General features: G+C 41.5%; 1 protein-coding gene across 6 annotated transcripts in view; it reads left to right on the forward strand.

The window, feature by feature from the left end:
- The first annotated feature begins 6 nt into the window (after window positions 1-6).
- Window positions 7-27,510, forward strand: part of MCCC2 (methylcrotonoyl-CoA carboxylase 2) — a 66,829-nt gene continuing 39,325 nt past the window's right edge. For 5 of the 6 annotated variants that reach the window (XR_003094367.1, XM_025205658.1, XM_025205656.1 and 2 more), the window contains exons 1-7: window positions 7-22; window positions 5,060-5,126; window positions 9,954-10,038; window positions 10,331-10,432; window positions 14,633-14,760; window positions 16,844-16,956; window positions 23,305-23,418. Coding sequence is in view for 5 of the 6 variants with exons in the window: in XM_025205658.1 (XP_025061443.1) it covers window positions 5,075-5,126; window positions 9,954-10,038; window positions 10,331-10,432; window positions 14,633-14,760; window positions 16,844-16,956; window positions 23,305-23,418 (594 nt within the window). In the remaining variant the exon portion in view is untranslated. The other variant, XM_025205660.1, reaches the window with a different exon arrangement.

Raw genomic sequence — 27,510 nt, forward strand, 5'->3', positions numbered from 1 at the left:
CGCGAGATCCCCGCGCTACCAGGTAGGCCGGGCGGGGCGTGGGGAGCCTGCGGGGCCGTCCCAGCCCCGCCCCGCCCCGCCCCGCCGCGCGGAGGTGACGCTGCTCCGAGGAGAGCAGGGCGGTAGCGTCACCGCGGGCCGTGCCCGGCCTGCTCCTCAGCTCCCGCAGGCCGCAAGCCCCGCCCAGGTAGCCTGTTCCTGCTCGTCTCCAGCCCGTTTCCCCGGCGGAAGCTCGAGGCCATTGCCCCTGTCCCTGTCCCCTAGATACGTGCTGCTCGCCTTCGGCCACCCGGCCCCCACTCGAGCCACCCGCGCGAATGCCAGCTCTCAGTATTCACTCTGTCTCTTGCAACGAAAACAACACTTTTTGCCTACTGACAAGTAACAGAGCAGTTTTTCTATTGCAAACACCCCCGAAAGTTGGCAACTGCAGATTTCTGTCTGACATCTCCGGGTTTATCTTGGTGATCATATTTGCAAACTTAACTTGCTAGCTAACCTGGTGCGATGCACCGGGGTACAGGGGCACCCTGGTTGAGAATCACTGCCCTGGGGGCATGGAGAAAAACCCATTTCCAGCTTCTCCGTAATTGCCCTTCAGGTATTTGAAGACTGTCATCAAACCCCCTTGGCTTTCTTTTCTCCAGACTTTAAATAACCCCAGCTCTTTCAGACTTTCATCATAAGTCTTGTCTCCTATGCCCCTAAACACCATTGTTGTTCTACACTGGTCTCTTTCCAAACTGCCTTCTTGTGGTGTGGGCCCAAATACCCTAGTCTAGGTTAGGCCTCGTCAGTGCTCAATGGGGCGGAAGAATTGCTTTCCTTAATTTGCAGGTGACACCCCTGTGTGCTGTTGGCTTCTTTTTTTTTGACCAACAGCTTTAACTTTAACTAGCTTTTTTACCTAATGCAATGGGGGTGGAAGTCCTGATGCAGCTGAAGGTGTCGAATGACAATTTTGCAGGGGAAGATTTCTGTGCTTGGAAATGAATCGTGAGATGAAGGAACGAGCAGTGTTCACAAAGTCTGTACGTACCAGTAGAAAGCTAGGGTGAAAAATTGTAAGAATATCCTTTTATGGGTGGAAGGAAGAGGTGTTTTGGGATAGTTTTTGCTGTAAGGAAAAAATAAGTGTATTCGCTTGTCAGTCGCAAATAAATTTGTTTACTTGCACTGTCATTTTAAAGGAGCATTGTTAGCCTCATCTCCTTGCAAACAAATCTGCTTGTTTGTGTCTTTGTAAAGTCTTTGCTAATGAAACTGTACACTGTCTCAGCTTAGACACTGAAAACTTGTCACTTTCTCTGCTAGGTTCTTCATGTTGTGGTGTTTGCCAAACCTGTGAGAACATGTGCATTTGTTTAAAGTCTCTGTCTACTGGAATTAAAAAGAAACTAAGCAAGATTGTAAATTAAGTGAAACATTCCCCCTACACCGCAACAAACATTAATGAAAACATTTCCCTTGTTTTCTCGTTGCAAAATGTAAAGTTCTCAACAGAACTGAGCTCAGTGGGACACTTAAGAAACATATGTTACACCACATGAAAGTTAGAAATACTCTAAATGTTTAAAGATAATATTTTACTTTAATCAAATAAACTGGTTTTAGACTTCTGTGTCTGTGCAAGTGCTCAGGTTTTAAACTGAAAATGAGACCTGATTCCCGACTCAATTTTTTAAAACCAACTTTTCATTTCCCTTCTCCCCCACCCCCTCGAATATTGGCAACAGTTTCCTAGGGGATCTCAGGGCAGGCCAGGTATATCCAGCTGTACTGGACTAGTGTATGTTCCTCTGAATACATCTGGTACGTCATTCAAACAGTAAGGTGCCTAACAGGGTTACCATTTAAGTGGAAAGTAATTATTGTTTATAGAGCACTACAAGCATATGTGAAGTTTAACAAACACAAAAGGCTGAGGTCGCCGCCATGAGGCACTTACAGTCTGAAACAAATGTTATACATGGGATAACTGCAAACACAAGAAGGCATAAGGATAGGCAATGGAGGCTACAGTGTCGTTAACTAATATTTGTCTTTCTGGCTGTGAAATCATCAAGACAAGTTGGCCTTCATAATGTAAACTATTAAGCCAGAAGGGTGAAAATATAATTTAAAAAAAGAGTAAGTTCTGGAAGATAAAGCCAAATCTGTGTGAAGACCCTGAGGGCAAGGTCCTAGAGGTGTGTTGTTCTCAGAGGTCAGTGGGAGCACTCCCTGCAGGATTACTTTGTAATTTTTGCATCTAGAAATTATTGCATTTACAACAGATTGTCATAGTACATATTGTTCTACAAAGTGAAAGTGTGGTAACCAACTTGCCCCTTTAGAATCATACAATATAGAACTTGGAAATACGTGATAGAACTAATAATATGTAATGCAGAGCCTACCTCCCCCACAAAGTCCAAGGCAGTGATTCTTGGCTAGGGGACTGTGGCATCTTGGGGTGCCTTGAGATCCTTTCAAGGGTGCCATGGGGTGCCACGCAATGTTAGCACTGTTGAGTTTGCAAACATGATTCACATGATAAACTGAGGGATTTTAAAACAGGAATCCATAGTACTAAAAACATTCTGACCCAGTGTGGTCTTTCTGAGTTCTTTGCAAGAGAAGAATTGCTCTATTATTTTTCTGTAATCAAAAAAACCAAGTGAAAACTAAGAGTTGGCATTTTCCGAGGGGTGGCTTGAATCTTGAGAACCACTGATTTAAGTAAGTATTATTGTTGTTTCTTTGTAAAGTGGAATCATCATCCTATTTTAGTCAGAGGAGTAGTCTCTGGAATTAGAAATGGACAGTTTCTAATCTCAGATTCACTCACATGCATCTGGTATGTTCATTTATAGCTTTAATAAACCCTTTCAGCTATGACAAATAATAACTTTCTGAGTGGAAGAGTCAAAGAGAGCTAAGATTTAACATGCCTGTGCCTTTATGCATCCAAGTAGTCCCACTGAATTCAGTAATTTTATGCATAAAGTCATTTGTGTTTCAGTCCCATGAGATGCTTGCAATATGGTGGTGTATAATGTTCATTTATATATTATTTGAAAAGATATGGCTAACTCAAGTATAGGTGGTTTTAGAACCAAGTTTGGTTCTAGTTATTAGGCCTCCTAAGTCCCTATGCCAATTTTTGTAGGTTTTCATTCACACTTTCTTTCTATTTTTAAAGGGGTTTTATCTCCCAAATACTGTGTGAAAGAAACACACAAATATAATGGAAACTTGCGGAGCAAGAAACTAGCAGTGAAACTTGATTATTCATAATATGCTGCCTGGCAAATAAACCAACATTCAAACTGAAGCTAAAAGAATGGAGAGAACCTTTTATTTTTCCCCTCTGATCACATGTGCAGCAACTCTGGTTGTTTACATCAATTGTATGTCTAAATGAATAGAATTGTGATGATTATTTTATAAGCTTTAATTAAACAAAAAAGAAAAAGAGCAGCCCAAATCATTATAATGAGAACTTTTGATGGTGAACTGAATGCAGTTTTATCTTTTTAGCTGTGCACAGCCCTTGTGCCTTTGCTGCTGCTACTCAGTTTCCAAGCAGCAGCAGAATAGAATTAACAGGTCTGTAGTCAGTTTTAGTCTTACTATTTGGACTCTGTGCAGAGTGGCAAAACCAGTAATAATCAACTGCAACCATAGGCAGTGGAAGGTGGGGGCTAATGGGGTTTAGCCCCCCAAAGCTTTTCGCTGTGACAGGTGACAGCAGCAGCACCACGGTGCTGCCGTCCCACGGTGCCTGGCCCCACTTGGTGTGCAGCCGCTCCTCCACCTCCACATACAGCATCAGCATGCGCCAGTCCCACAATGGCCCTGCGGGAGGGTGGGGTGAGGGTCAACCAGTGCTCAGTCCCCCCCCCAATAATACTTTCCTCCACCACTTATGACTACAGCATTCTTTTGCTGTTTAGGAAAAAGGTGAACTGTAGAGGTTAGTATTAGAGTTATGAGCAAGATATTTTACCTACTTGTTATAACTTCAAAATGCAAGGGATGTTCTTTTGCCCTTAATTAGAGTAACTTAATTTCAATTCTGTGTACAATGTGTGCACACATTTTATCTCTTTTTTATAGTCTTGTTTCCTCATCCTTTCTATCTTTGTGTCCTTTCTGTGACTAAGCTAGGTGAGTCAGAGCTGAAGTGGCCTTGTTGTGAGACTCAACAGATATCTGGGGAAAACTTAATTTTGATTATTTAGTTCTGAAAATGTAGAATTGCCAGCATGGTTCTGCTGAGAACAAGGCAATTTTTAAATGAGTGACAGAAGATAAAGTAGTATGAATGATGTACAGTATTTTATTGGATTGTATATTCCAATTGTAACTAGGTTTTTAAAAGACAAAAATTAGAGATTTTAAAAAGCCAAATTAAAACATGTTTTGATAGTATCTTTAATTCCTGAGATATATTAATGTATTTTATATGAGTGTTATGACTTTTTAGGTAAACATGGCAGCATGTTTAGTAAATGATCACTCACATCCAGAGCTGTAAGAGTATGTTTTTTGTGGACTCTCTTCAAGTTTGACCAAACCAGGCAGTTGGAACAAAAGGTTAGTGGTTCAAAACCCACACTGAGAAGGTAAGTTGCTCAATGTGAACCTTGTACCAGTAGCAGCCTTTTGGCCCAAAGGTGTGTGGGAGTTGAACTGAGTCCTATTCACATTATAATAAGTAGTAGGAACAAAAACTGGAAACTTAAAAAAAAATCTTCCGTGAATAGCCTAATTTTGATTGACTGTAAATCAAAACAAATATTTTCAGATTTTAACTCATCTGGAGTAGTGGGGAGACCTGTTTAGTGTACTTTGAGATACAGTAATAAAAAATCAATGCTATGTTTTTTAACAAGTAAGAAAGAAAAAAAGAAAAACCAGAGCCAGAAGTGTAGAAAATAAATTGAAAATTTGAACAGAGAGAACAATGTTGATAGCACCAATTAGTGACATTTATTTCTCCGATGTGTTTTTCATTCAACACTGACAGTACTATATTTGTTAAAGGTAGAAACACTCATTTTCCCCCATTTAGGAAAACTATGAACGAATGAAAGCATTAGTGACTGAACTCCAAGAGCAAGCAGAAAAAATCAGACTAGGTAAGTGCCATATTCATGATTTTTAGAATGTTTTAAAAACAGCCCTGGCATAGAGAGCTTTTTTGACTGATGCTGGTTAGTCAATTGTAACAGTGTTCACTCAAGTAAAGTCTGCTGTCTGGATCCCATGAGACACACAGAAATATAAGAATCTTCTTATTACTGAATCTTGCTCTGTTATCTTCCATTAGTTGCAACCTATAAAGGGATAATGTAAGGATAATCTAACTTGGTTCAAAATGTAGGTTTTTCAATAACAACAAACACCTGATGTCAATAGAATGGTTCCATGACATTTTAAAAATGACCAGAGAAACTGTTTTTATATTGCCATATCCTATGTTTACCATTCAGATCTCACAGCAGCGTGTTAGCGCATAAGGCCTGAGAATTACTAGAAACTCATTATAAATAAGAGAAAAGCTGAGTTAAGGATAATAAAGGCTAATTTTGTCCTTCAGGCTGAGAGGGGGGTAAAAAGTAAACAAACTGAATAAAGAATAAAATGTGATATTTAAAAGCATTTCAGGTTTAATCAACTAATATTTTAATAAATAAATATATTGTTTTAATGAATTTAATGGCAGTGTCTTTTTAAACAAACAGAATTATTAACAAGAGACTTACTGATTATCTTATACATCTCCTGTTTTCCCTCTTCATGCTGGTCCATCTCTGTTTTCTGTTTTTGTAATCCCTCAGCTGGGTGATTACACTTCCTTTAAAGTTCTCTTTTAATGTGTCAATTTGTAGGGACAGTCTTTAAAGGACTGTGGTATTATGAGACAGAGGGGGTTTTATTCTGTTTTTTTTTTTAATTTTTAAATCCAGAATCAATCTTCTGTAATATACAATTCACGTTAACTAAGTCCAGTGACCTGAAAATTTAAAAATTTAAAAGGCCATACAAGTGCTGAACAACTAGGCCTTGAAAAGGTTACACCTCTACTTTTAATTCTGCCCTTTTGTTTGAGTGCATTGTGAGACTGTTACTTCTGTGAGACAGTTTATTCATACACAAGTTTTCAAAGTATGCAGTAGGGGTGTAGGTTGTAGCCGTGTTGGTCTAAGGACATAGGCAGACCACCATATACAAGAAACCCACAGACCAACATACATATCTGCACAGAACCAGCAATCACCCTAAACACACCAAAAAAGCTGTGATATACAGCCAAGCCCTCAGATACCACCGCATTTGTACTGAAGAGAACACCCGGGATTGCCACCTCACCAATCTTAAAAAGGCTTTCACCCAGCAAGGACACTCCTCCAGAGAGATAGATCGCACGTTTGAAAGAGCCACCCGGATACCACGTGAAGAACTGCTGCAGTACAGAAGAAAACCCCCCACAAATCGCACACCGCTGGTTATGACGTATCACCCCTCCCTTGAACCTTTACAGAAAATCCTCAAAAAATTGCAATGCATACTAGAAAGAGACCCTATTCTTAAAAAGATCTTCCCAGAGCCACCCATCCTAGCCTTCAAACAAGCACCGAATCTCACCAACCTCATCACCATAAGCAAACTTCCTCAAGCCCAGAACACACCAAAAGGATCCAGACCGTGCCATGACAAGAAATGCAAAACCTGCCAACACATCTCCACCACCCCCATAATTACTACACCCCATAACAGAGCCATCAGCATCCCTGGATCTTACAGCTGCACCTCCAGAAATGTAATATATCTCATCCAATGCACCAAATGCCCTGATGGAAAATACATAGGAGAGACCAAACAACAACTGTGCACCAGAATGAACGCACACCGGAAATCCATCAAAGACAGAAATTGGATTTTTGATACATTATAATCTGCCTGGCAACTGACTCCCCAGCCCAGCCCCTGGCTTCTTTACTTTTCATTCCATCCAGGAAGAGCACACACCAACTGCTGAAACTTCCTTAGCCTGACGAAGGGTTTTTGAACTTGAAAGCTTGCTTAATAACAAAGTATGCAGTGAAATTTCTACAATTTTTGAAGGGAGCATAGTTAATCTTTCTAATTTAATTTGACATGTTTGTAGGACTGGACTCCAAATTATTTCTTCTGATGATGCTGGATATCCTTGACCCCCCTCCCTTCTCCCATTGGCTTTCACAAATAAGGAAACTGTTTAACACAGGGGTGGGCAATTATTTCAGGTGGAGGGCGGCTTACCCAGTTTTGGCAGGCTGTGGAGGGCCGCATGGGTAGCCCCTCCCCTTGACAGGTGCCCCGCCCCCTGGTCACTCACTATCTTGGGACCAATGTCCCAATGTCTTGGGACTAATGTCCCAGGGCCAGCACCAGTGGGGTCCACAGCGGGGCGCAGGCTGGCAGGGGTCCGTGGAGCCGGGGGGGGGAGCCGCCTTGCCTCCATAGAGCCCCTGCTGGCTGGGACCCCGTGCTCCTGCCACCCTGCTCTGGGCCCTGCTGGTGCTGGCCCCAGGGCACCGGTGCAGGTCCAGTGCTGCCACTGGCTCCCTGCCCACTCACACCCAGTGCCCCCCAGCCCCACAGGCCAGACAGGGGGCAACACACAGCCCTGACCCCCTGCTTGCCAGCAGGGAAGAAGCTGGTGCTGAGCATGGGGAAAAGTGGCCCCTCCCCCACCCTGTGGTTGGTGCTCGCTGCTGCAGCCACTTGCAGCCCGGACAGGGCTGTCCGGAGCAGGCACAGGCAGCCCCACACGGGCTGTGAGCAGCTGCAGCACGGGGCATCGGGCATGGAGCAGGGAAGGGGCCGCTTCCACCCCCCCTGTGCTCCTTCCCTGCCTGGGGTCCCCCTCCACCCTTTTCCTCCCCCCCCCCTTACCTGCAGTGCCCGCGCAGGGCAGCCACGTGCTCCCAGGCCAGAAGCCCGGCATAGGGGCAGGGGTGGGTGGGTCCCACTGTTGTTGGAGCCTGCTGGGCTTCTTCTGGGTCCTACTGCCCTTGGTTCCTGTCATTTTTGACAGGAACCAAGGGCAGAGACCTATTAATTTTCTACAATTTTTAGGGACCCCATGGGCTGGATAGAATGACCTCGTGGGCCGGATTTGGCCCGTGGGCCATGTTTTGCCCAGCTCTGGTTTAACACCTCCCAGTGATGCTTACCACATAATAAGACAGGGCTTTTAACACCAGCAAATCTTCCTGTGCTGGCCCCACAGGGAGACAGGACAAAACTAGTCTCACTTGGTCATTCTCCTTTACTTTGCTGCCTAGAGAAAACTTCCTAAGTATTAATTTACACGTAGATAGTGTAATTTAAATTATTAAGCCTACATTGTAAGGAAAAGGCATGTAAGAATGATTAAGTGCCTCTCTGGCCTTCTAAATAAGTGTCCCCTTGTTTATTTTATACAGATGAGGTTCTTTGGGAAAATCCGATATCTTTTACTTTATACATGCGCTATTATTTATATTTATTAATATACCATAGCGCCTGGGCATCCTTGTCATGGACTGGGACCCCACTATGCAAACACAGAGTAAAAAAAATCACCCCACAGAGACCTTACAAGCAAAACATAAGATATGTGGGTGGTATATGGACAGAAGATGCATGCAAGAAGGCAGGAAGCTCCAGGAAATAGATACCAATGGTCAGCATGGTAGACAGCAATCATAGCCCACCTGCAACCTGACCATCCTTGAGGCATCTCTGTAAAGGTAAATTTTAAGTAAGGATCCTGAAGGAGGATAATGAGAGAGCTTTATGAGTGGGTGAGCTCTTCCTTTATTCTCCCTCCTGATCTAAAAGGTAGGTAGTAGCTTTATGGGCCAGACAGAGGCAGACAGTAAAAATAATCAACTTGTGTTTCAGGCATTAGAGAAGGAAGAGTCAGTAGATGGATACATAACAACAGGCAAATGGCCAGAGCAATGGTCTAGGAAAATGAGTCTTGTTGTAGCAGTCTAACTGGATATCAGTGGGGCAAAATTGCATTTGACAAGGCCAGAGAAAAGGGTGCTGCAGTAATGAAGAAGTGAGATACTGAGCACTTGGATGAGAATTTTAACTCTTGTAGATGGACAGGAAAGGCTGTATATTAGTGACTTTATACCAAAAGAATCTTCAAGAGTTAGATGAGCATCAGTTCGACCTCACAGGGAGGTTCAAATTGGAGATGCTATCCAAATTCCAGGCCTGAGTGACAGGCAGCATAGTGATGATGATGATGTCCACACTGATTAGGAAAGGAGGTTGGGGGGAGTACTGTGTGTGTGTGTGTGTGTGTGTAATATCAAGAGCTCTCTCTTAGTCATATTGACAGCTAGACAGGCATGAGCTATCAGAAGGAGAGAATGAGATTTTATTTGGACCAGGCTAAAACAAGTCAAGACAAGAAGTGGATCTGTGACACTGTATAGGGATGAATTATTTGGATAAGCCAGTACTGCTAAGTGGGTGATGCATGTCAACTGTCCACATATATTTGAATGGTGCAAACACCAGGCAATAAAGGAGAGAAGTTCATTTACAAATGAACTCAATAAAGATCTTTGTAGTGTGCTGTAAGGTCATGAACATGACATAACAGCTTCTTTCCATCTCTCGTACCTATGCTACTCTAAAACCATGTTCTTAATTCAGTTTGTTCATTCCAAAAAGGGAATAAAAGGCTAAATTATCTGGACATTTATTTACTTTTAAGACTTGTTAGAAAGAATGAAGAGAAAGTTTTTTGGATTATATGCTGAAGAAACAGCATTACTTGCATTAGCATCTCCAATTAACTGTCTGAAGTGTGAACTTACATTGATTAAGCATAGTGTGTCTTTGTTTTTATAAATGAGAATTGATTTACCCATGTACTTGTACCCTAAATTTGGTGCATGACCTTGTTATTACAGGAGGTGGAGAAAAGGCTCGAAAGCTTCACACATCAAGAGGGAAGTTGTTACCTAGAGAGAGAATTGACAGACTCATAGATCCAGGGTGGGTAATTTCTTCTTGTATATTGACTTTCTTATAACTTCAGATAGTCCTTTGTTTTGTGAAAGTTAATAGAAATGCTCCCTTTTTAATTTTCCTATAATATTAGCAAGTAGTATTGATTGAAATCTTGATGTATCTATTATTTTAAAAGATGCATTTCAAAATTATTTAAAAATAAAATTTAAAACAGTATTTTTAAAACAACAAAATGGATATGTGGAAATAAAAAGCAAATAATGTTTATCATCAAGCTATTTCCTGTTAATAATCCTATTACAATATCTGTTTACAGATCTCCGTTCTTGGAGTTCTCCCAGTTTGCAGGTTATCAGCTGTATGGTAATGAAGAGGTACCAGCAGGAGGCATTATCACAGGCATTGGACGAGTGTCAGGGTGAGAACTGCTTGTGGTCTAAATTATAGAAGAAAGAGAGAGAAAAAGAGAGAAAATATTTATGTGGCTTCTTGTTTCAGTTCTGGGATTCATCTGGCATTTTGGTTCCAGTGTTTTGCTGTGTAGGCTTTCTCAAACTTTACTCTTATTCTTTAGAAAATTACTCTGAAGTGTGGTTTGCTCATTTAAGGTCCCACTGATAGAGCCTTATCAGCTTTTTTAAAATTGTTGTGAGATTCTGTTTCTCTAGGACAATGAGCCAGGATGCTGTAACAAACCTACAAAGGGCAGTGATTTCATCCAGTACTGCCTTATGCTTTTCATGGGAGTATGGTGTGTGAAATCATTGTGTATCCACCACATCATTGTGTATCCACCACATAATACTTTATGGCCAAACTGTTTCTGTTTCTTTTTTTTTAAGGAATTGGGAACAAATCTTATGCTGCTGTTCAATTTAAAATGTTATTAGTGAGAGCTGTCTTTGGTTTGGGCAGTTAAAGGGATGTAGCTGAGGAGGACTTATTATTTGGGGGGCTTTTTCCTGCCTTTTCTGATTTATTTTTGTATCTCAAGTCCTTGTGTCATTTTGAGTCTCCCTTGTTAGTCTTGGATGGAAATTAGTTGATTAGTGAGGAAGGAAGCATGCTTTTTATTTTGTAGTCTTTTGCACTGGATAAATAGTGGAATTACTCCAAGAGGAGTGATTCACAAGGTCGTCTAGATTGGTTTATGCTGCTGCAAAGAGAGAATGGCTAAGAGTCAAATCAGCCCCAAATTTGCTCTCTATTTGCATTCGGCTTAGATTTTCAAAATCAGTTTAAGTGTTCAGGGATGGGCAGATCACATGGTGCTCCACTGGTTCTCGACTGCTACAGTATGGGATGACAGCAGCCAGTGTACTCTAAAGCACTGGTGCTCAACCTCACGCCTGTGGGCTAAATCCAGCCCACAGGACTGTCATCTGGCCTGTAGGGCTCTCCACAGTGATGGTGGGGGAATGGGGTAGCAGCATGATTTGCATGGTGGGGGAATGGTAGCAACATGAATTGCCACAGCTCCCTTGTCAAATTTCTAGGGATTCAGGGTCACTGTGGCCAAATCTGGTGCATGGTGTCAGGACACCATGCTGGATCTCACCCGTGAACCGACCCTACATGCCAACCCAATCCTGGTTCTGGCCTCCGGATTGATCTGGCCTTGCACCACTCACGTGGCTCATGAAGCTGAAAAGTTGAGCACGGCTGATCTAAAGCATCTAGTAGGCTTTGATCACTGGACTGTGGAATGTGGACTTTCTCTACCCTCAACTTCCCTCACCCAAAATGCTGTGTCAAGAATCTGGCTGAATCTAGATCACTGACACAGAGGGGCTGATGAGCTATATAAGCAGTGTCCATAAAACAGAGCCACAACAAACAGCATATAGACCCTTTCCTGGTTTGTTGTAAGCCTCATTAGCATTTTCTCATTTCATGTATACACTTGTTTTAAACAGCTGCAATAAATGGCCAAGTATTACTACATCTTATTGAATTGTTTCTGATTGCAAGAATAAAGCTACTGATGCATTAACAACAGCATGAGAGTTTAGAATAAAAAAAATAACCTACATGGAAAAAAAACCTGGATGGCCAGGTTGTAGCCATATTGGTCTAGAGGCAAAAGGAATCAGGACTCGTATTAGAGGTGATATCTTTTATTAGACCAACTAGATTTTTGCAACTAATTCTTTAATTGCAAGCTTTTGGGCACAAACACCCTTGCTCAGGCATAGGAGGAAAGATTGTAAAAGTTCTCCTGGGTGGAAATGAAAGTTCATATTTTATAGGAGAGTTGAAGGTGTGGTAAAATCTCCTGTTTGGAACAGTTCATTTTATATGTAGATTAGGCTCAGAGGAAAGTTGGACTAGCCAAAAAGATGGAGCAGGCATTTCTTATGTGGCAAGGTGTCTCTGAGCTCTGTGATGATTCAAATTACCTCCAGAATGCCACTAGACCAATATGGCTACAACCTGGATACCTGACACATGGAAGATAATGGATTTTAGCCTTTTAAAAAAATGAAACCCTCATAATTTTACAAGGAGGAAGCAAGTTTGACCATCTAAAATGTGAGACCCTGCTCCTGCCTTTGTTCCAATTAATTTCCATAATTTGCATCCATCTTTTTACTCCTCTGTGAAATATGAAACAACATAACCAGAAGGAAATATGACTACATCCTGCTTACCACCAAACAACTTAGAGGTAAACAGGCTATTCCAACTTTTCTCTGAGCCTAATCTACATATAAAATGAACTGTTCCAAACAGGATATTTTACCACACCTTCAACTCTCCTATGAAATACGAACTTTCATTTCTACCCAGGAGAACTTTTACAATCTTTTCACCTATGTCTGAAGAAGGGTGTTTGTGCCCAAAACCTTGCAATTAAAGAATTTTTTTGCAAAAATGTAGTTGGTCTAATAAAAGATACCACCTCTAATACGAGTCCTGATTCCAAGTATTACTAACATACTGTGAAAAGCCTCAGGTTATAAGCTGGAACTACTTATGCCTCAGCCTCAGTCTTATGTATTGTCATTCTATAAGTATTCCAAGAGCTATAAGTTTGCTTAGCTTGGCTTTGAAAAACTAGTTTTTCCATGTAGGTTATTTTCTTGATTCTAAACTCCCATGCTGTTGTTAATGCATCGGTAGCTTTATTCTTGCCATCGGAGACAATTCAGTAAGATGTAGCCAGTTATGGGGATTAACTGCTATTTCTATTTTCATTAGAAATAACGACAGCAGATACATAATTTTCAACCAGTTGCTTGAATACCTGCACTTAGATATAACTATTTTTTCTTTCAAAAGTATTTTAGAGTCAGAGAATTTCCAAAGCACATTTAACAGTAGTTGTTTTTAAATTGGCATGTGCCTTATAAAGACCCCTTCTTATGTTACTGTGTAGTCTCAGGCTGAAAACTAACATGATTTTTAATATTGGCATGAGAATACTGGATTTTCAATAGTTTAACTGTTTTTGTATGTCTCAAATACTGCCTAATCAACATGAACAATAAACAGATTGAAACAATTGAAATTACTGTATCAGGATCAAATGATATCTACACAGGCTATTACAACACCACTGTTATATCTTCATTGTCCTGAGGCAACACAAATGTAGCAAAACCTTTGCAGCTTTAATCTTGTTTCATTCAGGGTTAAAGTTACAGTGAGTTAGCTTGTACCATTGCAGATACATCCAGATGTAACAGTTACATTGTAACAGCTGGTCACCTCCAGAGTCCCCTCTATTTTTAGAGGTTAAAAAGTATGTTTGTCCATAGCCAAGTTTCTAATGTTTCTTTTGTTGATCCTATTATAAAGCAGATTGAGAAACTACATTTTGAGTTCAGCCCCTCATACTACTGATGCCCTTTTTCGGCGCTCTGGATGCAGCTACTGTAGATCAGAGAAACAACGGTTTTCAAGAGGGATCTTGCAAATTTGGGGAGAGAAAGAAAACATTTAGGATACCTTTACATGTGCGGGGAGGCTGCTCCAACAGGCTGTAATTACAGTGCTTTGGAGCAAACTCGATTAATTGAGTCTGCTGCAGTATGTCTCGAGTCTCGATTAATTGAGTCTGCTGGAGTGTGCTAATCAGTGTGCTCCAGCCAGCCTCCGCATCTCATTTATCAGCATCCCTGTACTTCAAAATGACAGCAGGGACTCTTTAAGTAAAGCTCATTCAATGAGCTTTAGTTAAAGTGCCCCTGCTGCCATTTTGAAGCAGGGGGACGCTAATATATGAGAATCTGTGGGTGATTTAATTAGAGAGGCTCTTGGAGCCGATCTAATTAAAGCATCCCCCACCTCTAGAGCACATGTCAAAAAAACCCTTAATGACAAGTTGTTTCCTTTCCTTTTTAATTTATTTCCAGTTATACTGAAATGAGCATAACTTTTTAAATTAGAGATTTCAGATGCTGCTTCATTCATACTATTTTTTAATTAACAAATGTGAAGCAAATGTATCCTGTATTGATGTAAGGTATCTAACTGGAACAGTTTTCAGTGATAAGTAGTTAATGGGTGTACAGTGGGTTGTGCTGTTGGAATTTGCTGCAGATGTGGTAATTATGGTAGTTAGGTAGCTTAACTGGGAAATGTATTTTGTTCTCATAAAGTTTTTGCTTTTCAGAGTTGAGTGCTTGGTAGTTGCTAATGATGCAACTGTCAAAGGTGGTACCTACTATCCAGTCACAGTAAAGAAACATTTACGGGCTCAAGAAATTGCAATGCAAAATCATCTCCCATGTCTATATTTAGGTAAGTCCTATTGCAAAAATAGTGAATGTCTGTTGTTAAAGGATATCCAAGGACTGTCATTAGAAGACTGCATTTTAAATGGATACTATGATGGAACTGTGGATCCTTAATTTGCTCATCCAAAATCTGAGGTTTCAGATATGTGCATGCATGCACACACATGCACAAACACATGCACATGTTCTCACACTCTCACAGTGCTTGTTCATTCCTTTTATAAAGATAGTAAAACTAAAGGGTGAAAATGATAAGAACTTATAAATTACAGTTAATGCTTGTGTAACAACAAAAAATAGTGCACCCCACATGCACATATCAACTGTGCTTCTGGTCTTATGGAAAAGTCAGGGAATATTTTGTAATGTTGTCTTAGAAAGTTATTATTGAAATACTCGTACCTAAAAAAAAAATAAAGCTAGTTTGATAACTTCAGCTATAGTTCTTAGTCAGTGCTTTTCTACAATTTAACATAGACAGTACTAAAGATAAAAATGACACTATATTTTTAGTCAATGTTTTGATTGTAATTGGTCAGAGATGTCAGTGTGTTTTTTTTTTTCTAAATCTTAAAAACTTTTTTGGTTGTTTATTTTTTTAAATAAGCAACTGGGCATGCTAAATGTGCCAACTGGATGGGGGTGTAGTATAGGTTTTCTTTTCTTTGTTTTTCAGTATAATCTTTTCAGTCCAATGTCTCATCAAGCAATATTTGGCTTGTGAAGTTTTACTGATAACCATTTTATTTGAATTCAGTGCTGTCCAACATCTAAACCCCTGGGGGTCATTCCAGTGGATGTCACATGGCATAGGGGCTGCACCAGGCAAGGCACCGGCCACTGGTACAGCCCCCATGCTGTATGACACTCCTCACTATCCCAGCTGCTCCATTTACCTGCATGGACCCCTGCTTTAGGTTCCATCCCTCCCCACATTGCTGTACTATGCTGGTGTGTAGGAGCAGTTCCCCCATCCCCCTGCAACATGTAATTGCCCTCCACCACTGCCCCACAGGGGATGAACTTCCCCTCCAGCATGGGCTGGAGTCATCCTCAGCTCTCAACACTGCACCACACTGCCCTATCCCTTTTGGCAGAGCCAGGATATAGCAGTCAGATGTAGGGAGGGGAGGTGTCTGGAGACTCCATCTGTTGTTGCAGCCTGGTGAGAGCCCAGTAGCCACAATTTAACCCCGTGCAGCTGCATATTGCCTGTGGACTGTCAGTTGAACATCTGTGTCCTGAATTGATTACTTAGGAGCAATTCTGTGTGATCTTGTGCTTGGAAATCAAAGCGGTACTCTGCAGTAATCCTAGAACAATAATCTGCATTGGGATCTTGCAGTTCCTTAGAATGACTACCTTGTACATTGCAAGAGGCAAGGATTTTTGTGGGTAGTATCTTTTATTGGACCAACTGCATAGTTAGGGTAGACTTAGACAAGTTTTCAAATGAAGAAGTAATGAAGAATGCACTGCATTGGAAAGCTGGTCTCTGTTTATCCCAACCATGCAGTTGGTCTAATAAAAAATACCACTCATAAAAATCCTTGCCTCTTGCATATTTCCTGGAACATCAGAGCTACACCATCATTTTGACACTTTCTTATATATTGGTTTTAATTAAGGTGCACAGTGTGGTTGGTTTAATTTCTTTAGCGTCCATGAGTGACTGTATAAATTTGCCTGCAAATCAGAAATTTAATTTTTACTTCTCTGTTTTGAAGCTAAGAGAATGGTCATAGAAAATACAGTTGAAACTGTATTTTAAGTCAAATAGACCTTTGGCAGAAAGATGAGTTTAGAAAGGTTTGTACAACTGGATGTAATCATGTCTTTTACATTCACCTATTTTTGTTTTGTATAAAAATGTTTGGGATGGATAACAGCTGCTTATGCAGATATATCAATTTTTATTTTGAAAGTGGAGTTTGATGGCCTATTTTTCATGGTTAGTATTTTTACTTATATTAAATGCAAACTCGTCTTTTCGAGTAATATTCAAATTATATCTTAGAAACATTTTTATATGGCTTGGTATAGAGGTAGTTTTACACACTATATATTTTTTGTTCCACTTGACTTAGTTGACTCCGGAGGAGCAAACTTGCCCCGCCAAGCAGAAGTATTTCCTGATCGAGATCATTTTGGTCGCATCTTCTATAACCAAGCAGTTATGTCCTCACAAGGAATTCCACAGGTAACATGCTTAAAACTAAAAATTGCTAACTGGCCTCCATCTTTGCTTCTTCTGCCTGGGTTCAAGATTCATTTCAGCACTTTGAGTTTGTGACAGTTTAGAGTTTTGCTGACCTGACAGCTCAGCGTGGGGAATTGGAGACAGGGTAAACACCACGGCTGTCCACAGATTGACATTAGAGTTTTAAAAAAGCTTGCCTGCCTTCTCAGCCTCAGTGTCAGTGATCTGACCTAGCTGCTCCTGTCTTGGAGTGGGAGAAAAGAGAAACTGACAGTGTAGGATGAATGGGGGAGTAGGGAGCTTAGGGATATCATTTGCAAACAGTTGATTATTCTGAATCATTGCTATAGAGGTGATCACTCCTGTACCAAGGAGGTACACTTAGCTAAAAGGGGTGGGTGTGCGTGTGTGTGTGTGTGTATACATGTACATATGTGTTTATATATGTTTATATGTGTATGTGTTTTGTACAGTGATGTGTATGATAATATTGCTGTGACAAAGAGGTCATTCTTTTAATGTTAATGATGCATAGAAATACTGTTAGTCATGCTGTTTGCATGTAGACATGTTTTTTTTTCCTGATGTTTAGATATGAATGCTACAGACTGATGTTTTAGATATGAGTGCTACCAGTAAAATGAATGCTTCATTCTTTGTATTCACTGCTGATTCTAGGAGGGAACAAGGGATTAATTGATTTGTCAGGCTATCCCACCTATTAAGAACACAGTAGACATAGAAATGGCTCCTAGAGTCCTGACCAGAACAGAGGAATAATAGGTCTACCTATTTTTTTGTTTTACTTCAGTATTGCTAACTGGGTATTTTGTCTGGATGCTGTATTAGTTGTATTTTGATTTTGGATCTGGCTTGTTAGGACAGGTCTTATCGTAGAAATCATATGTGTAACACTCTCCATTCTTTGACCAAACCTATGTATTTGAATTCTCTGAGATAAACTGTTTTTTGGTTGTGTTTTCTTACCCAGATGGAAAAATTGGGAAAGAACATTTCCTTTTAGCCTGTAGCAGGTAGTAGCTAAGACGACTGTCTGGGTTTCACACTTCCCTTAATTATTAGGCATAGTTTCTGTTATAATTCTCCGAGTCAACTGCAACTGATTTCCTTCTAGCATCCTTTAGGGCAGCCTATTTAGGTCTCCTCTAACCTGTCCTTCCTTGGGGCATAATCTTATGTTCTGCTCCCTCAAAGGTCTCAGGCTTCAGGGACATGCAGTTTGCTGTGATCACCATAACAAGTTTGATTTTGGTTCAGCATCTGCACTTGTCTTCTCCAAGGCAGTGACAAGATTAATCAGTGGTAACTCCTCTTTTACCATTGGCAGGTGTGAAGCACTTCAGGTTTTCTCATAGAACTGTGCCTGTCAGCTCTTGGAGAGGGTATGAGTGACCCTTGAGCCTTTTGAATCTGGGCAATTAAGTTTGTATGTTTTCTTACTGCAGAGCTGAAACTTAAAGAGACTTTTTATCCTCATTGAACATTGACATTAACAACACCTTCCTTCTTCCTGCCGGAAGTATTTTTTATCTTACACCTTGACTCAGGAATATAATCACCAGCAAGATCCATAAAACATTAATACAGTAGCTCCTGAATATTCCATGATTCTTAGCTGTCATAATTTATTCTGTTTATATTATAAAATATTGACTAGAGCAGGGGTGGGCAAAATACGGCCCGCGGGCCAGATGCAGCTCGCAAGGCCATTCTATCTGGCCCCCCCACGTGGGCTGCAAGAGGTTGCAGCAGGGAGCGTTGGCCATGGGGTGGGCGAGGGGCCGCTTTTCCCTGCTTGTAAGTGCAGGGACATAGGGTTTCCCACTTCTGGTAGGGAGCATAGGGTCTTTGGGCTCCTGGTTCTGGGGAAGGGAGTAGGGAGAATGAGTCCTTGCATGGCTCTTGGCTCTGGTTCCAGAGGCTGGACTGGAGGCTTAGCACACAGGAGAGCAGTCATTGGATATCTGCCCCACTCTTCCCAACAGGACTAAGCAACCCCATGCTGCTGCATGCCATCGCAGGGATTTTGAAGTGCTCCAGAAGGGGGTTATGGCAAAGCACTACACATCAGCCCCTCACCAGAGTTCTTTGGTTATATTGGAGATGAGGTCTAATACTGCTTCCAGTTCTTGCACATATGTGCAAGTAGAACACAACTGAGGAATCTGAATCTTGCCTTAGAGTTCAGGATGGAGCTGGACCACCAGAAAACTTGGATGCATTCAAATGCAGTCCTTCTTAACTTTAGGGTCTGAAAACCATGTGAACCAATTTTTACATACTTTAGATGGAAAAAGAATTAATTGTACAATTCTCGTTTCATATTGATTGTACAATTTTCTTGTTACATATTGAACAATTCTCTGTTTCATATTGAACTCAGAAGAATTTACTTGGTTTGACCCCAGTGTATCAAGGAAGGCATCCATTGTTAACACTGAGTTAGAAAAAACAATTTACTGTCTTGTGGATTATGAATCTAGCTTTATTCTCTCCTTGCACTCTTTTTGCTAGGAAAGAGAAAACAGAGAAGAGGTCAAAGGAAGCCTCCTGTGCCCATTTTTGGGTGAATAAAACTAATTTCCTAGCAGGAATAAAAAAATAAATATTTAGGCATAGATGGTGACAGGGCTATTGTGCCAAATGATTAGTTTGGAAGGAATTCAAAATAATTTTATTCTCACCAATGGGTTTTCTTGTAGTTCATGCAAGAGACTAGAAAAAAATCAGCCAAGCAGGAGTTACCTATCCATTTTATTGTCTTTTCCCCCACAGTGGAGGATCTGAGTATGAAGTGATTGCAGCATGCAACTCCAGTCATTATCTTGACAGGGGATGGTATTTTGTAGGTGGTGCCTTAAAGATGGAAATACTAAAAGCAAGTAAAAATAAGGAAGGCTGGAAGAATTGTGAATGTCTGGCAAGGTCCCTTGGCTGCTTTCCTTTAAAGTCAGGGTGGGCAATTATTTGGGCTGGAGGACCACTTAACACGTTTTGGTGAGCTGTTGAGGGTTACACACACAAACATGTGCGCACACATGTGCTTGCTCATGCGCACACACAAATACATGCTTCTTGGCCCCAGCCCCCCTGCCCAGAGCCCAAAGCTGGCACTAGCTGGCCACATCTGCAGCTGAGGTGGGGCAGGGGATGGAGTCTGGCTGTGGACCTCTGCACTGTTCTGCCCTGCTATCAGGGCTCCTGGTCCATGTACCTCCCCCCAGCCCTGTGGCTTCCAGGAGCCTAGATGCCAGGGTAGGACAGGACAGTGTGGAGGCCTGTAGGCTGGATGAGTTGTATTCAGGCCCCAGTGGCTGCTGGGCAGAAGCAGCCCTGCCTGCTCACCTAGCATTGTATGACAGCCAGTGCTAGAGCCTCCAGGGCCCAAGTGCAGCTTGCCCAGGGCCTACTGTGTAATACCAGGCAGGTGGGCAGGGCTGCTTCTTCCCAGCATCCCCCGTAGTGCCTGGGAGATGCAGTCTGGCCCTGTGCTCTGGCCCCCACCTCTGCTGGTGGGCAGTGCAGGCAGCAGCTCTGCCTCCGGCCTCTGCTGGCACCATGCAGTGCTGGGTGGGCAGGGCTGCTTCTGCCCAGCATCCCCTGCAGTGCCTGGGAGATGGAGTCCGACCCCACAGGCCCTGGGCAGCCCATACTCCATCTCCCAGGCCATTGCACAGTGCCGGGTGGGTGGGGCTGCTTATGCTCAGCATCCCCTGTGGTGCTACCAGAGGCTGGAGCTGGAGCTGCTGCCCACCAGCAGAGGCAGGACCCCAAGTGCAACTGCCTGCTAGATTTTTCCCATCCGTGCTTTAAAGACATGCTCAGTATTTTGAAGCCTATATCCATTTATCTGCTAACACTGTGTGATTACTACCTCATTTGTCACTTGTGCTTTTTCTGGATCCAGTTGATAATTGTAGTCTTTGTTCTAATATTTTCCATGAGACTTATAGCAACCTACTTTGGTCATTCTCTCTCTGGGAAGGAAAGATCCTATTATCTCTATTCATTTATCGCCCCTCTGAAGTAGTCTATAATCTTATTGCCCTTTGGAGCAATTTCTGCACCTCTTATAATTTAGTGAAGCCTACCCACAGCAGCTCTCCAGCACTTCTCATTTTTGACTTTACACTGTTTCCCTGTCTCGCTTGTGCCTTCTTATCTGTGCTTCTGATTTTAGCCCTAATTAGGACTGATTTATTCAAGTTGCTAGTTCATTGCTTTCTCAGTAACTTTACTGTATGGTCAGGCTTATGAAGCCTTGATCCCCTGTTAGCTCCTCCTCTTTTCTGTCACTAAACTGAATGGATGCAGCAGAGAGGCAAGTCACATCTGTTAAGCATGTGATTGTGTGTATTTCCAGAGTATGGATTTTATTACCCTGGTGGGTCTTTGCCTATCTATCTTTGCCTTGTCTAATCAAAGAAAGCACTGGAGAAGCAGTTCCTTGGGGTAGAGATTTGTGGTCCTGTTTTTACTTTTGACACCATGATTTTGAAAACTCTCATTTATACTGAAAAAAATTAAAAGTTATTTTAAACGCATCTATGTTTTATAAAATAAGATCTGCCAAATTAAAAAAAGAAGCCAGAAAAGGTACAAGTAATTTGTTTTAAGTATTTGTTGCTTTCAAAGCACATTCTATTCTGCTTGTGGATGTTTGATGTCTAATTTAATGTGCAAAAGAAAGTCTATTGATTAATTACTCTGCCCTCATTGCAATGTGGGGCACAAGATGCTAGTTGCTAAGAAAACTCCTTTTGATTCCAAGTTGGTAGGCAAAATGAATATCATTTGCTCCTTTTCCAGATGCAAGAGAAGCCTGCTTGATCCCCTCTTTTTGCATAGTGAGTTTGCTTTATAATAGCAGCTGTTCAGTTCTTGCCCATATGTGAAGTTGGAAGGTTGTTTGTTTGTACTTTATTGCTATCCCAGTCTTTCATTGTTTTTTAAATTGTATTTTCAGAGATTCTGAAAGCAAATAATACATTTGGCAATGATTTGTTTCGCATTTCTCTCAGCATTCATATCACTGCTTTTCTTGTTTTTTGTATTCTGTTACTTTGTTTCAAGTGCCTTGAAACAATTTTGACTTTCCCTGTGCAGCACTTGTGACATTGGTGCTATGGGAAGAGCTCAGTTTGTATCACATATTCTTTTTTTTTAATTGATTTTTTCTTGATTTATAACAAAACAGATTGTAATTGTCTTTTTAATTGCCATTATATATCAAATTAACCAGTAAAAAATAGATATTGTTCCAATTATAAGATGACCCCGTATTTTCAGGTTCAGTTTTAAGAAGTCAAATTTTCCTCTTAAATATAAGTCAGTTATTACTGATAAAAACCTAGAACTATTAGTGTCCTTACAGTATCTCCCAACAGAATCAAAGAAAGCTGAAATGGTTAAACGCAGTAAAAATACTAAAATAAAAACTGCACTGAAAAAAATTCTTCCATGCACAGAATTACTACAGATACCAAAGTCCAGATTATTGAGGGCCTTGATTGTAGGTTAACCTCATGTATAAGTCAAGTTTTATGGTTCCTTTTGAGGATGAGATGGTAAACATAATCATAACAGTGGATCCAGTAAAAGCCAGAGTAAGAGGTGTGTTTTATAATACATCCTGATGGCCAGCAAATGGAGGCTTTTGTGAGTTGGCCAATTAGAGAAGTAAATTAATTCCCACTGGAACTGAAGAACCTCTTCTTGTTTTAAACTCATCCTTTTTTTTCTTACCTGTGCCTCTAGATTTCTGTCTGCTTTTGGTCCTGTGGTTAATTTATTCAAATTACTAATTTATTACTTTCTCTCTGCAACATTAAATCTATGCTGTGTCTAAGCAGCTATGAAACAAGAAGTCATGTTTGGCTTCCTGTTAGCCCCCACTCATCAGGGTCCTCAAGCTGTGGCAATACAGTGGATTATCAAGAACTGTGTGTTAAATATTTGATTTTGTATATTTCAGACAGAGGATTTTGTCTTGCCATCACTCCTGAGATCTATAAATGTAAAACATTGTACTTGAGTATATCATCTAGAAACATCAGTTGTTGACTTCCATGCAGCTATATTTGTTTTTATTTAAATGAATCAGGAAGTCCTCAGATACTCCTGTGGGTCACTCAAGTACTTAGAGAGATTCTCTTTAGTTTCTGAGGAAATGCTTACCGAACGGGGTAAAAAAACATCCTGTATACTCTGCATGAACATATATCATCCCACAGCACTTATTGTGAACCTCTGCTAAAATTAATACAGTGAAGATTAATGGACATGTGACTTAAGGAGTCTGGACTAACTGGAGTGTTTCTTCCTCAGATAGCAGTGGTGATGGGATCCTGTACAGCAGGAGGAGCATACGTACCTGCAATGGCTGATGAAAGTATAATAGTTGGCAAACAAGGAACAATATTCTTGGGAGGGCCTCCGTTGGTAAGTGGCTAAAACTTGTATTATGTATAATACATATATAATACCGTATATAATATCTGTAAGTGCATTTGTACAAACTTCTTGGGTTTTCTCTCACTTGTCTTGCAAATCTAAAAAGAAAATCAAAACTCAGGTTAATCACTTTCTTGTATTTGTAGATGTATCATGCTGCAAGTATATAATTAGATCATGTTAAGGTTTTTTGTAGAGGTGCACCAATACATCAGTCCTATATCGGATTGGCACCAATATAAGGAAAATTGACAGTATCGGCAATTGGCTTTTTTTGGCTGACGTAGCCAATAAATGCCCTGTGCATGCATGCAGCTGCAGCATAGCACGCAGGTGGCCAGGAGCACAGCTGGGTCCGGCTGGTAAGTCTGTTGTGAGGGAAGGGGCATGGGGTGGGGGCAGATCAAGGCGTTGACGGTGAGGGAGGGAGTGGGCCTGGGGCAGGGGCAAGTGCTGCACAACCAGGGCAGAGCAGGGGACAGAGCCACAAATCGTTCACCCCGGGGGGAGGGGTGGGGGGCTGGGCTCTTCCTGGTAGGGGGTGGTTGGGCTGGGCTGCGCTTGGGGCAGGCGGCAGCAGGTCTGGGAGGAGGGTTATAGGGGGGGCTGCAGCCACCACAAAATGAGTCATGGTGGTACTGCTAAGGGGGGTTGGGGAGCTATGGCAAATTTGGGGGGGCTGCAGCCCCCCTCCCAATGCTGCTGCTGCCTTCCCTGAGCGGAGCCCTGCCCAGCCCCCTCACCAGGAAGAGCCCGGTGCTGCCCCAGCCTGCAGCCCAGCCCACCCCAACACCACACCACAGGGGGTGGCGAACGGCCATAGTTTAGAGCTGGCAGTGTGCAGTGGCCGGCAGGGCCTGTATGGCACTGTCCGTGGGGCCTGGGGTGGTTGCCCTGATTCGCCCCCCAACAAGGGACAGCTTTGAATATAGCATCTGGGTCTGACTCAAACTTATAAAACCAGGAAGGTCAGAGGTAAGGCTGAAATTGCATCCATATCTTATCTCATTGGTGTGTTGGATAGGGGATACAACTTTAGAACACCAAATGATCTACTGTATTTTTAAAAGTTGTCTTGCACACAAAAGGAGGTATTAAGGTTTTGAATTTTAGTCATAATTTCCTTACTTTCTTGGGGCATGTCTCTAAGAGAAATCATCCAGATATCTGTGTCATTTCACACTAGTAATTGTGAAATATTTTCACAAATGTGAAAGCCCTCTTCAAATGCAGTTTTTAACTTCTTTTCTAAATTGCATCCTGTAGTCTGTTAAAGTAGAATTGATTCTTTGGCCTGGCTTATGTTTCAAACTTATCCTGCCATAGTCCTGTTAGTTAGGCACATGATTTATTTTTCCCCCTAAATAGAGCTTTGCCACTATATGCCCTAATGTAGGTGCAACATATACCAGCAAGAAAGTTCTTTTGTCTTTGTTTTACTTGTTTTACTCAGGGACCTGGTGTAAGCTAAATTTTACTCAGGTTTTATTCCTGGTTTTACTCAGGAATAGCTTGTTTTACTCAGGAACCTGGTGTAAGCTAAATTTGCAAAAACATTTTTGCTGGTAAAAGGTGGGTCTAAACAGAAAATGATAGCATACCTACTTTGGCAAACCCATTCTAGCATGGACAAGGTCTTATTGGGTAAAATTTTGCTTCCCACTTGAAACAGTATAATGTACTGTGTTGTCAAGCAATAAATGGTATAGTGTTTTGAGAACAAGCTAGGAAACTACAAATACCTGAGTTAAAGCCAATCAGACCTCTTGGGAAGGTGTGATCTTTTAGTAGACCAACTAGATAGTTGCAAAAGTTTCTTTATTTGTAAGCTTTCAGGCATCCATGCCCTTCCTCAGGTATAGGAGAGTGCAAAGATTGTAATGTTTCTCCCAGGTGGAAATGAAAATTCTTATTTCACAGGAGAGCTGAAAGGTAGTGTAAAATCTTTTGGTTGGAAAAGATCATTTTATGCAAAATAGGCTCACATAAAAGTTGGAGAAGTCTGTTTACCTCAGAGTTGTCTGATGGTAAACAGGACATTGAATTATGCTTCTTTCTTGTTATGACGTTTCATATTTCACAGGAGGGTGGATGATAGAAGGTTCTCCTGGGCAAGGAATTTCTGTTGTGTTGAGACTGCTCTGCGAGTATGCAAATTTGACTCGAAACAAAAGGTGGGAGCAAGGGTATCAGCTTTCAGTCCTCAAGGTGACGTTGAGGTGGCGTTGCATTTTGCTTCTTTCTTGTAAAATTATGAAGTTAGGAAGGGTGTGCGCGCCCGAAAGCTTGCAAATAAAGACTTTTTTTTGCAATTATCTAGTTGGTCTAATGAAAGATATCACCTCTCCAAGAGTTCTGATTACTTTTGCCTGCAGACCAACATGGCTACAACCTGTGTCCCTGAAACATGCAAGTTAAAGCCAGATATCTCACCAAAAGGCTTGCATTTGAATGTGTATAAATGTGGAAATCAGCTGGTAATCCTATTTTGTATTACTTGTACTACAAAATTCCTCAGATGACAGAGATGAAGTCAAAATCATAGCAAGTAGGGATGGAGAGGACTTGAGAGATTTCTGATCCATTCATTCACCCCAAGGTGGGGATTATATGTACCTGAAACATTCCTGACACATTTATCCAACCTGCTCTTAAAACCTTGAATGTACCTAAGTAATCTATTCCCTAGGTATTTCCTAATTCAGGGGTGTAAAACATGGCCTGCAGGCTGGATCCAGCCCATAGAGATGTATGATCCAGCCCATACATCACTGAACCAACCACATGTGCTGACCACAGCCCTTTGTGCCCTTCATGTAATGCAGGATCAGTTTGGGGCACGCTGCACGTGGTGCTCTGTCAAGCCAGCCCGGTCTGGATTGGTGCCCCAGACCCGTGTCCGGTCTGGATTGGTGCCCCAGACCCCTGTATTATCTGCACCATGTGTCCATATGTGGTATGTGCTGGCCCCAGAGCTGGCTGTATACATGACACACGGTGCTGTCCAGTGTTCATTCTGGATCTGGCACTGCATGTGGTGCAGGGAGTCTGGGGCTTGGGCTTCATGTGGTGGTCCTGGACCAACCCCCTGTGCTGTCTGTAGCTCTGGGTTCATCCTACGCATTGTGGACAGTGCGTGTCTTGTTTGGGAAATATATTTTATGTTACTTCAGTGGAAGTTTTCCAGTCTGCAGAAAAGGATAAATTGGCAAAACAGATAGAGTAATCAGTAGCCACCCCTGAACAATGAAAGTGCGCCATTCAGTACTGATTGATTTGTTGCTCATTTCCTATTGAATTTATTTGCCACTAATTATGTCATTTTAAATATGTTACCTGAGTATCTTTTCTCATTGTATTACTCATTGTATTGTCTTGTATTACTCCTTTTTACCAAACTAAAAGCTCATTGCTTATATGTAAACTAATGCAGGACCTTGCCTCAAATTAAGGATATTCACCTAGACTTATTTTATCACTGTTGACTAGCATATAGGTGAACAAACAGTATCTGAGAAAAGAGAGTCAGTAACACTGTATGGTTCTTTTTAGTGCTTCATGAAGGTGTATATTGAAGCCATCTTCAATAAGCTGTTGTTTCAGATGTGGTGGTGGTTCTATGAAGTACCCAGTTCTCCATTCCCCACAGCTACCCCAATTATTTTCTTCATAGATCCAAACATCTTAAGGAAAAGGAATGTGTATATTAGACACGGTCAATGCCTTCATGTGAATAAAATTATATATAGCATTCAAAACTTCAGGTACAACTCCCTTATTACTGCACAGTCTTCAAAAAGAAAAGTGATTTTTCTGAGCATAGAGATCACGAATACATTATGAGGAGATCTGAAACTATCACAGCAGCCTTCCTCCACACTTTTTCAAACACTGTGGAATCAACATCATTGCCCTTGCTGTTGCTGCTTGGTAGAAGGGTATTACAAAACAGGGTGCTGCAGTATTCTTTAGCTGCATTTCAGTCTTACATGGCCAAATTAAAGCCTCTCTCTCCTTCCCTGTGGGGGATCATTTGTTGCTTTCTTCATTCCTTTGTGACAGCAGTCTGACATGGAAAGA

This window comes from Alligator sinensis, unplaced genomic scaffold, assembly GCF_000455745.1.
Source record: "Alligator sinensis unplaced genomic scaffold, ASM45574v1 scaffold274_1, whole genome shotgun sequence".
In the NCBI taxonomy this organism is placed as follows: Eukaryota; Metazoa; Chordata; order Crocodylia; family Alligatoridae; genus Alligator; species Alligator sinensis.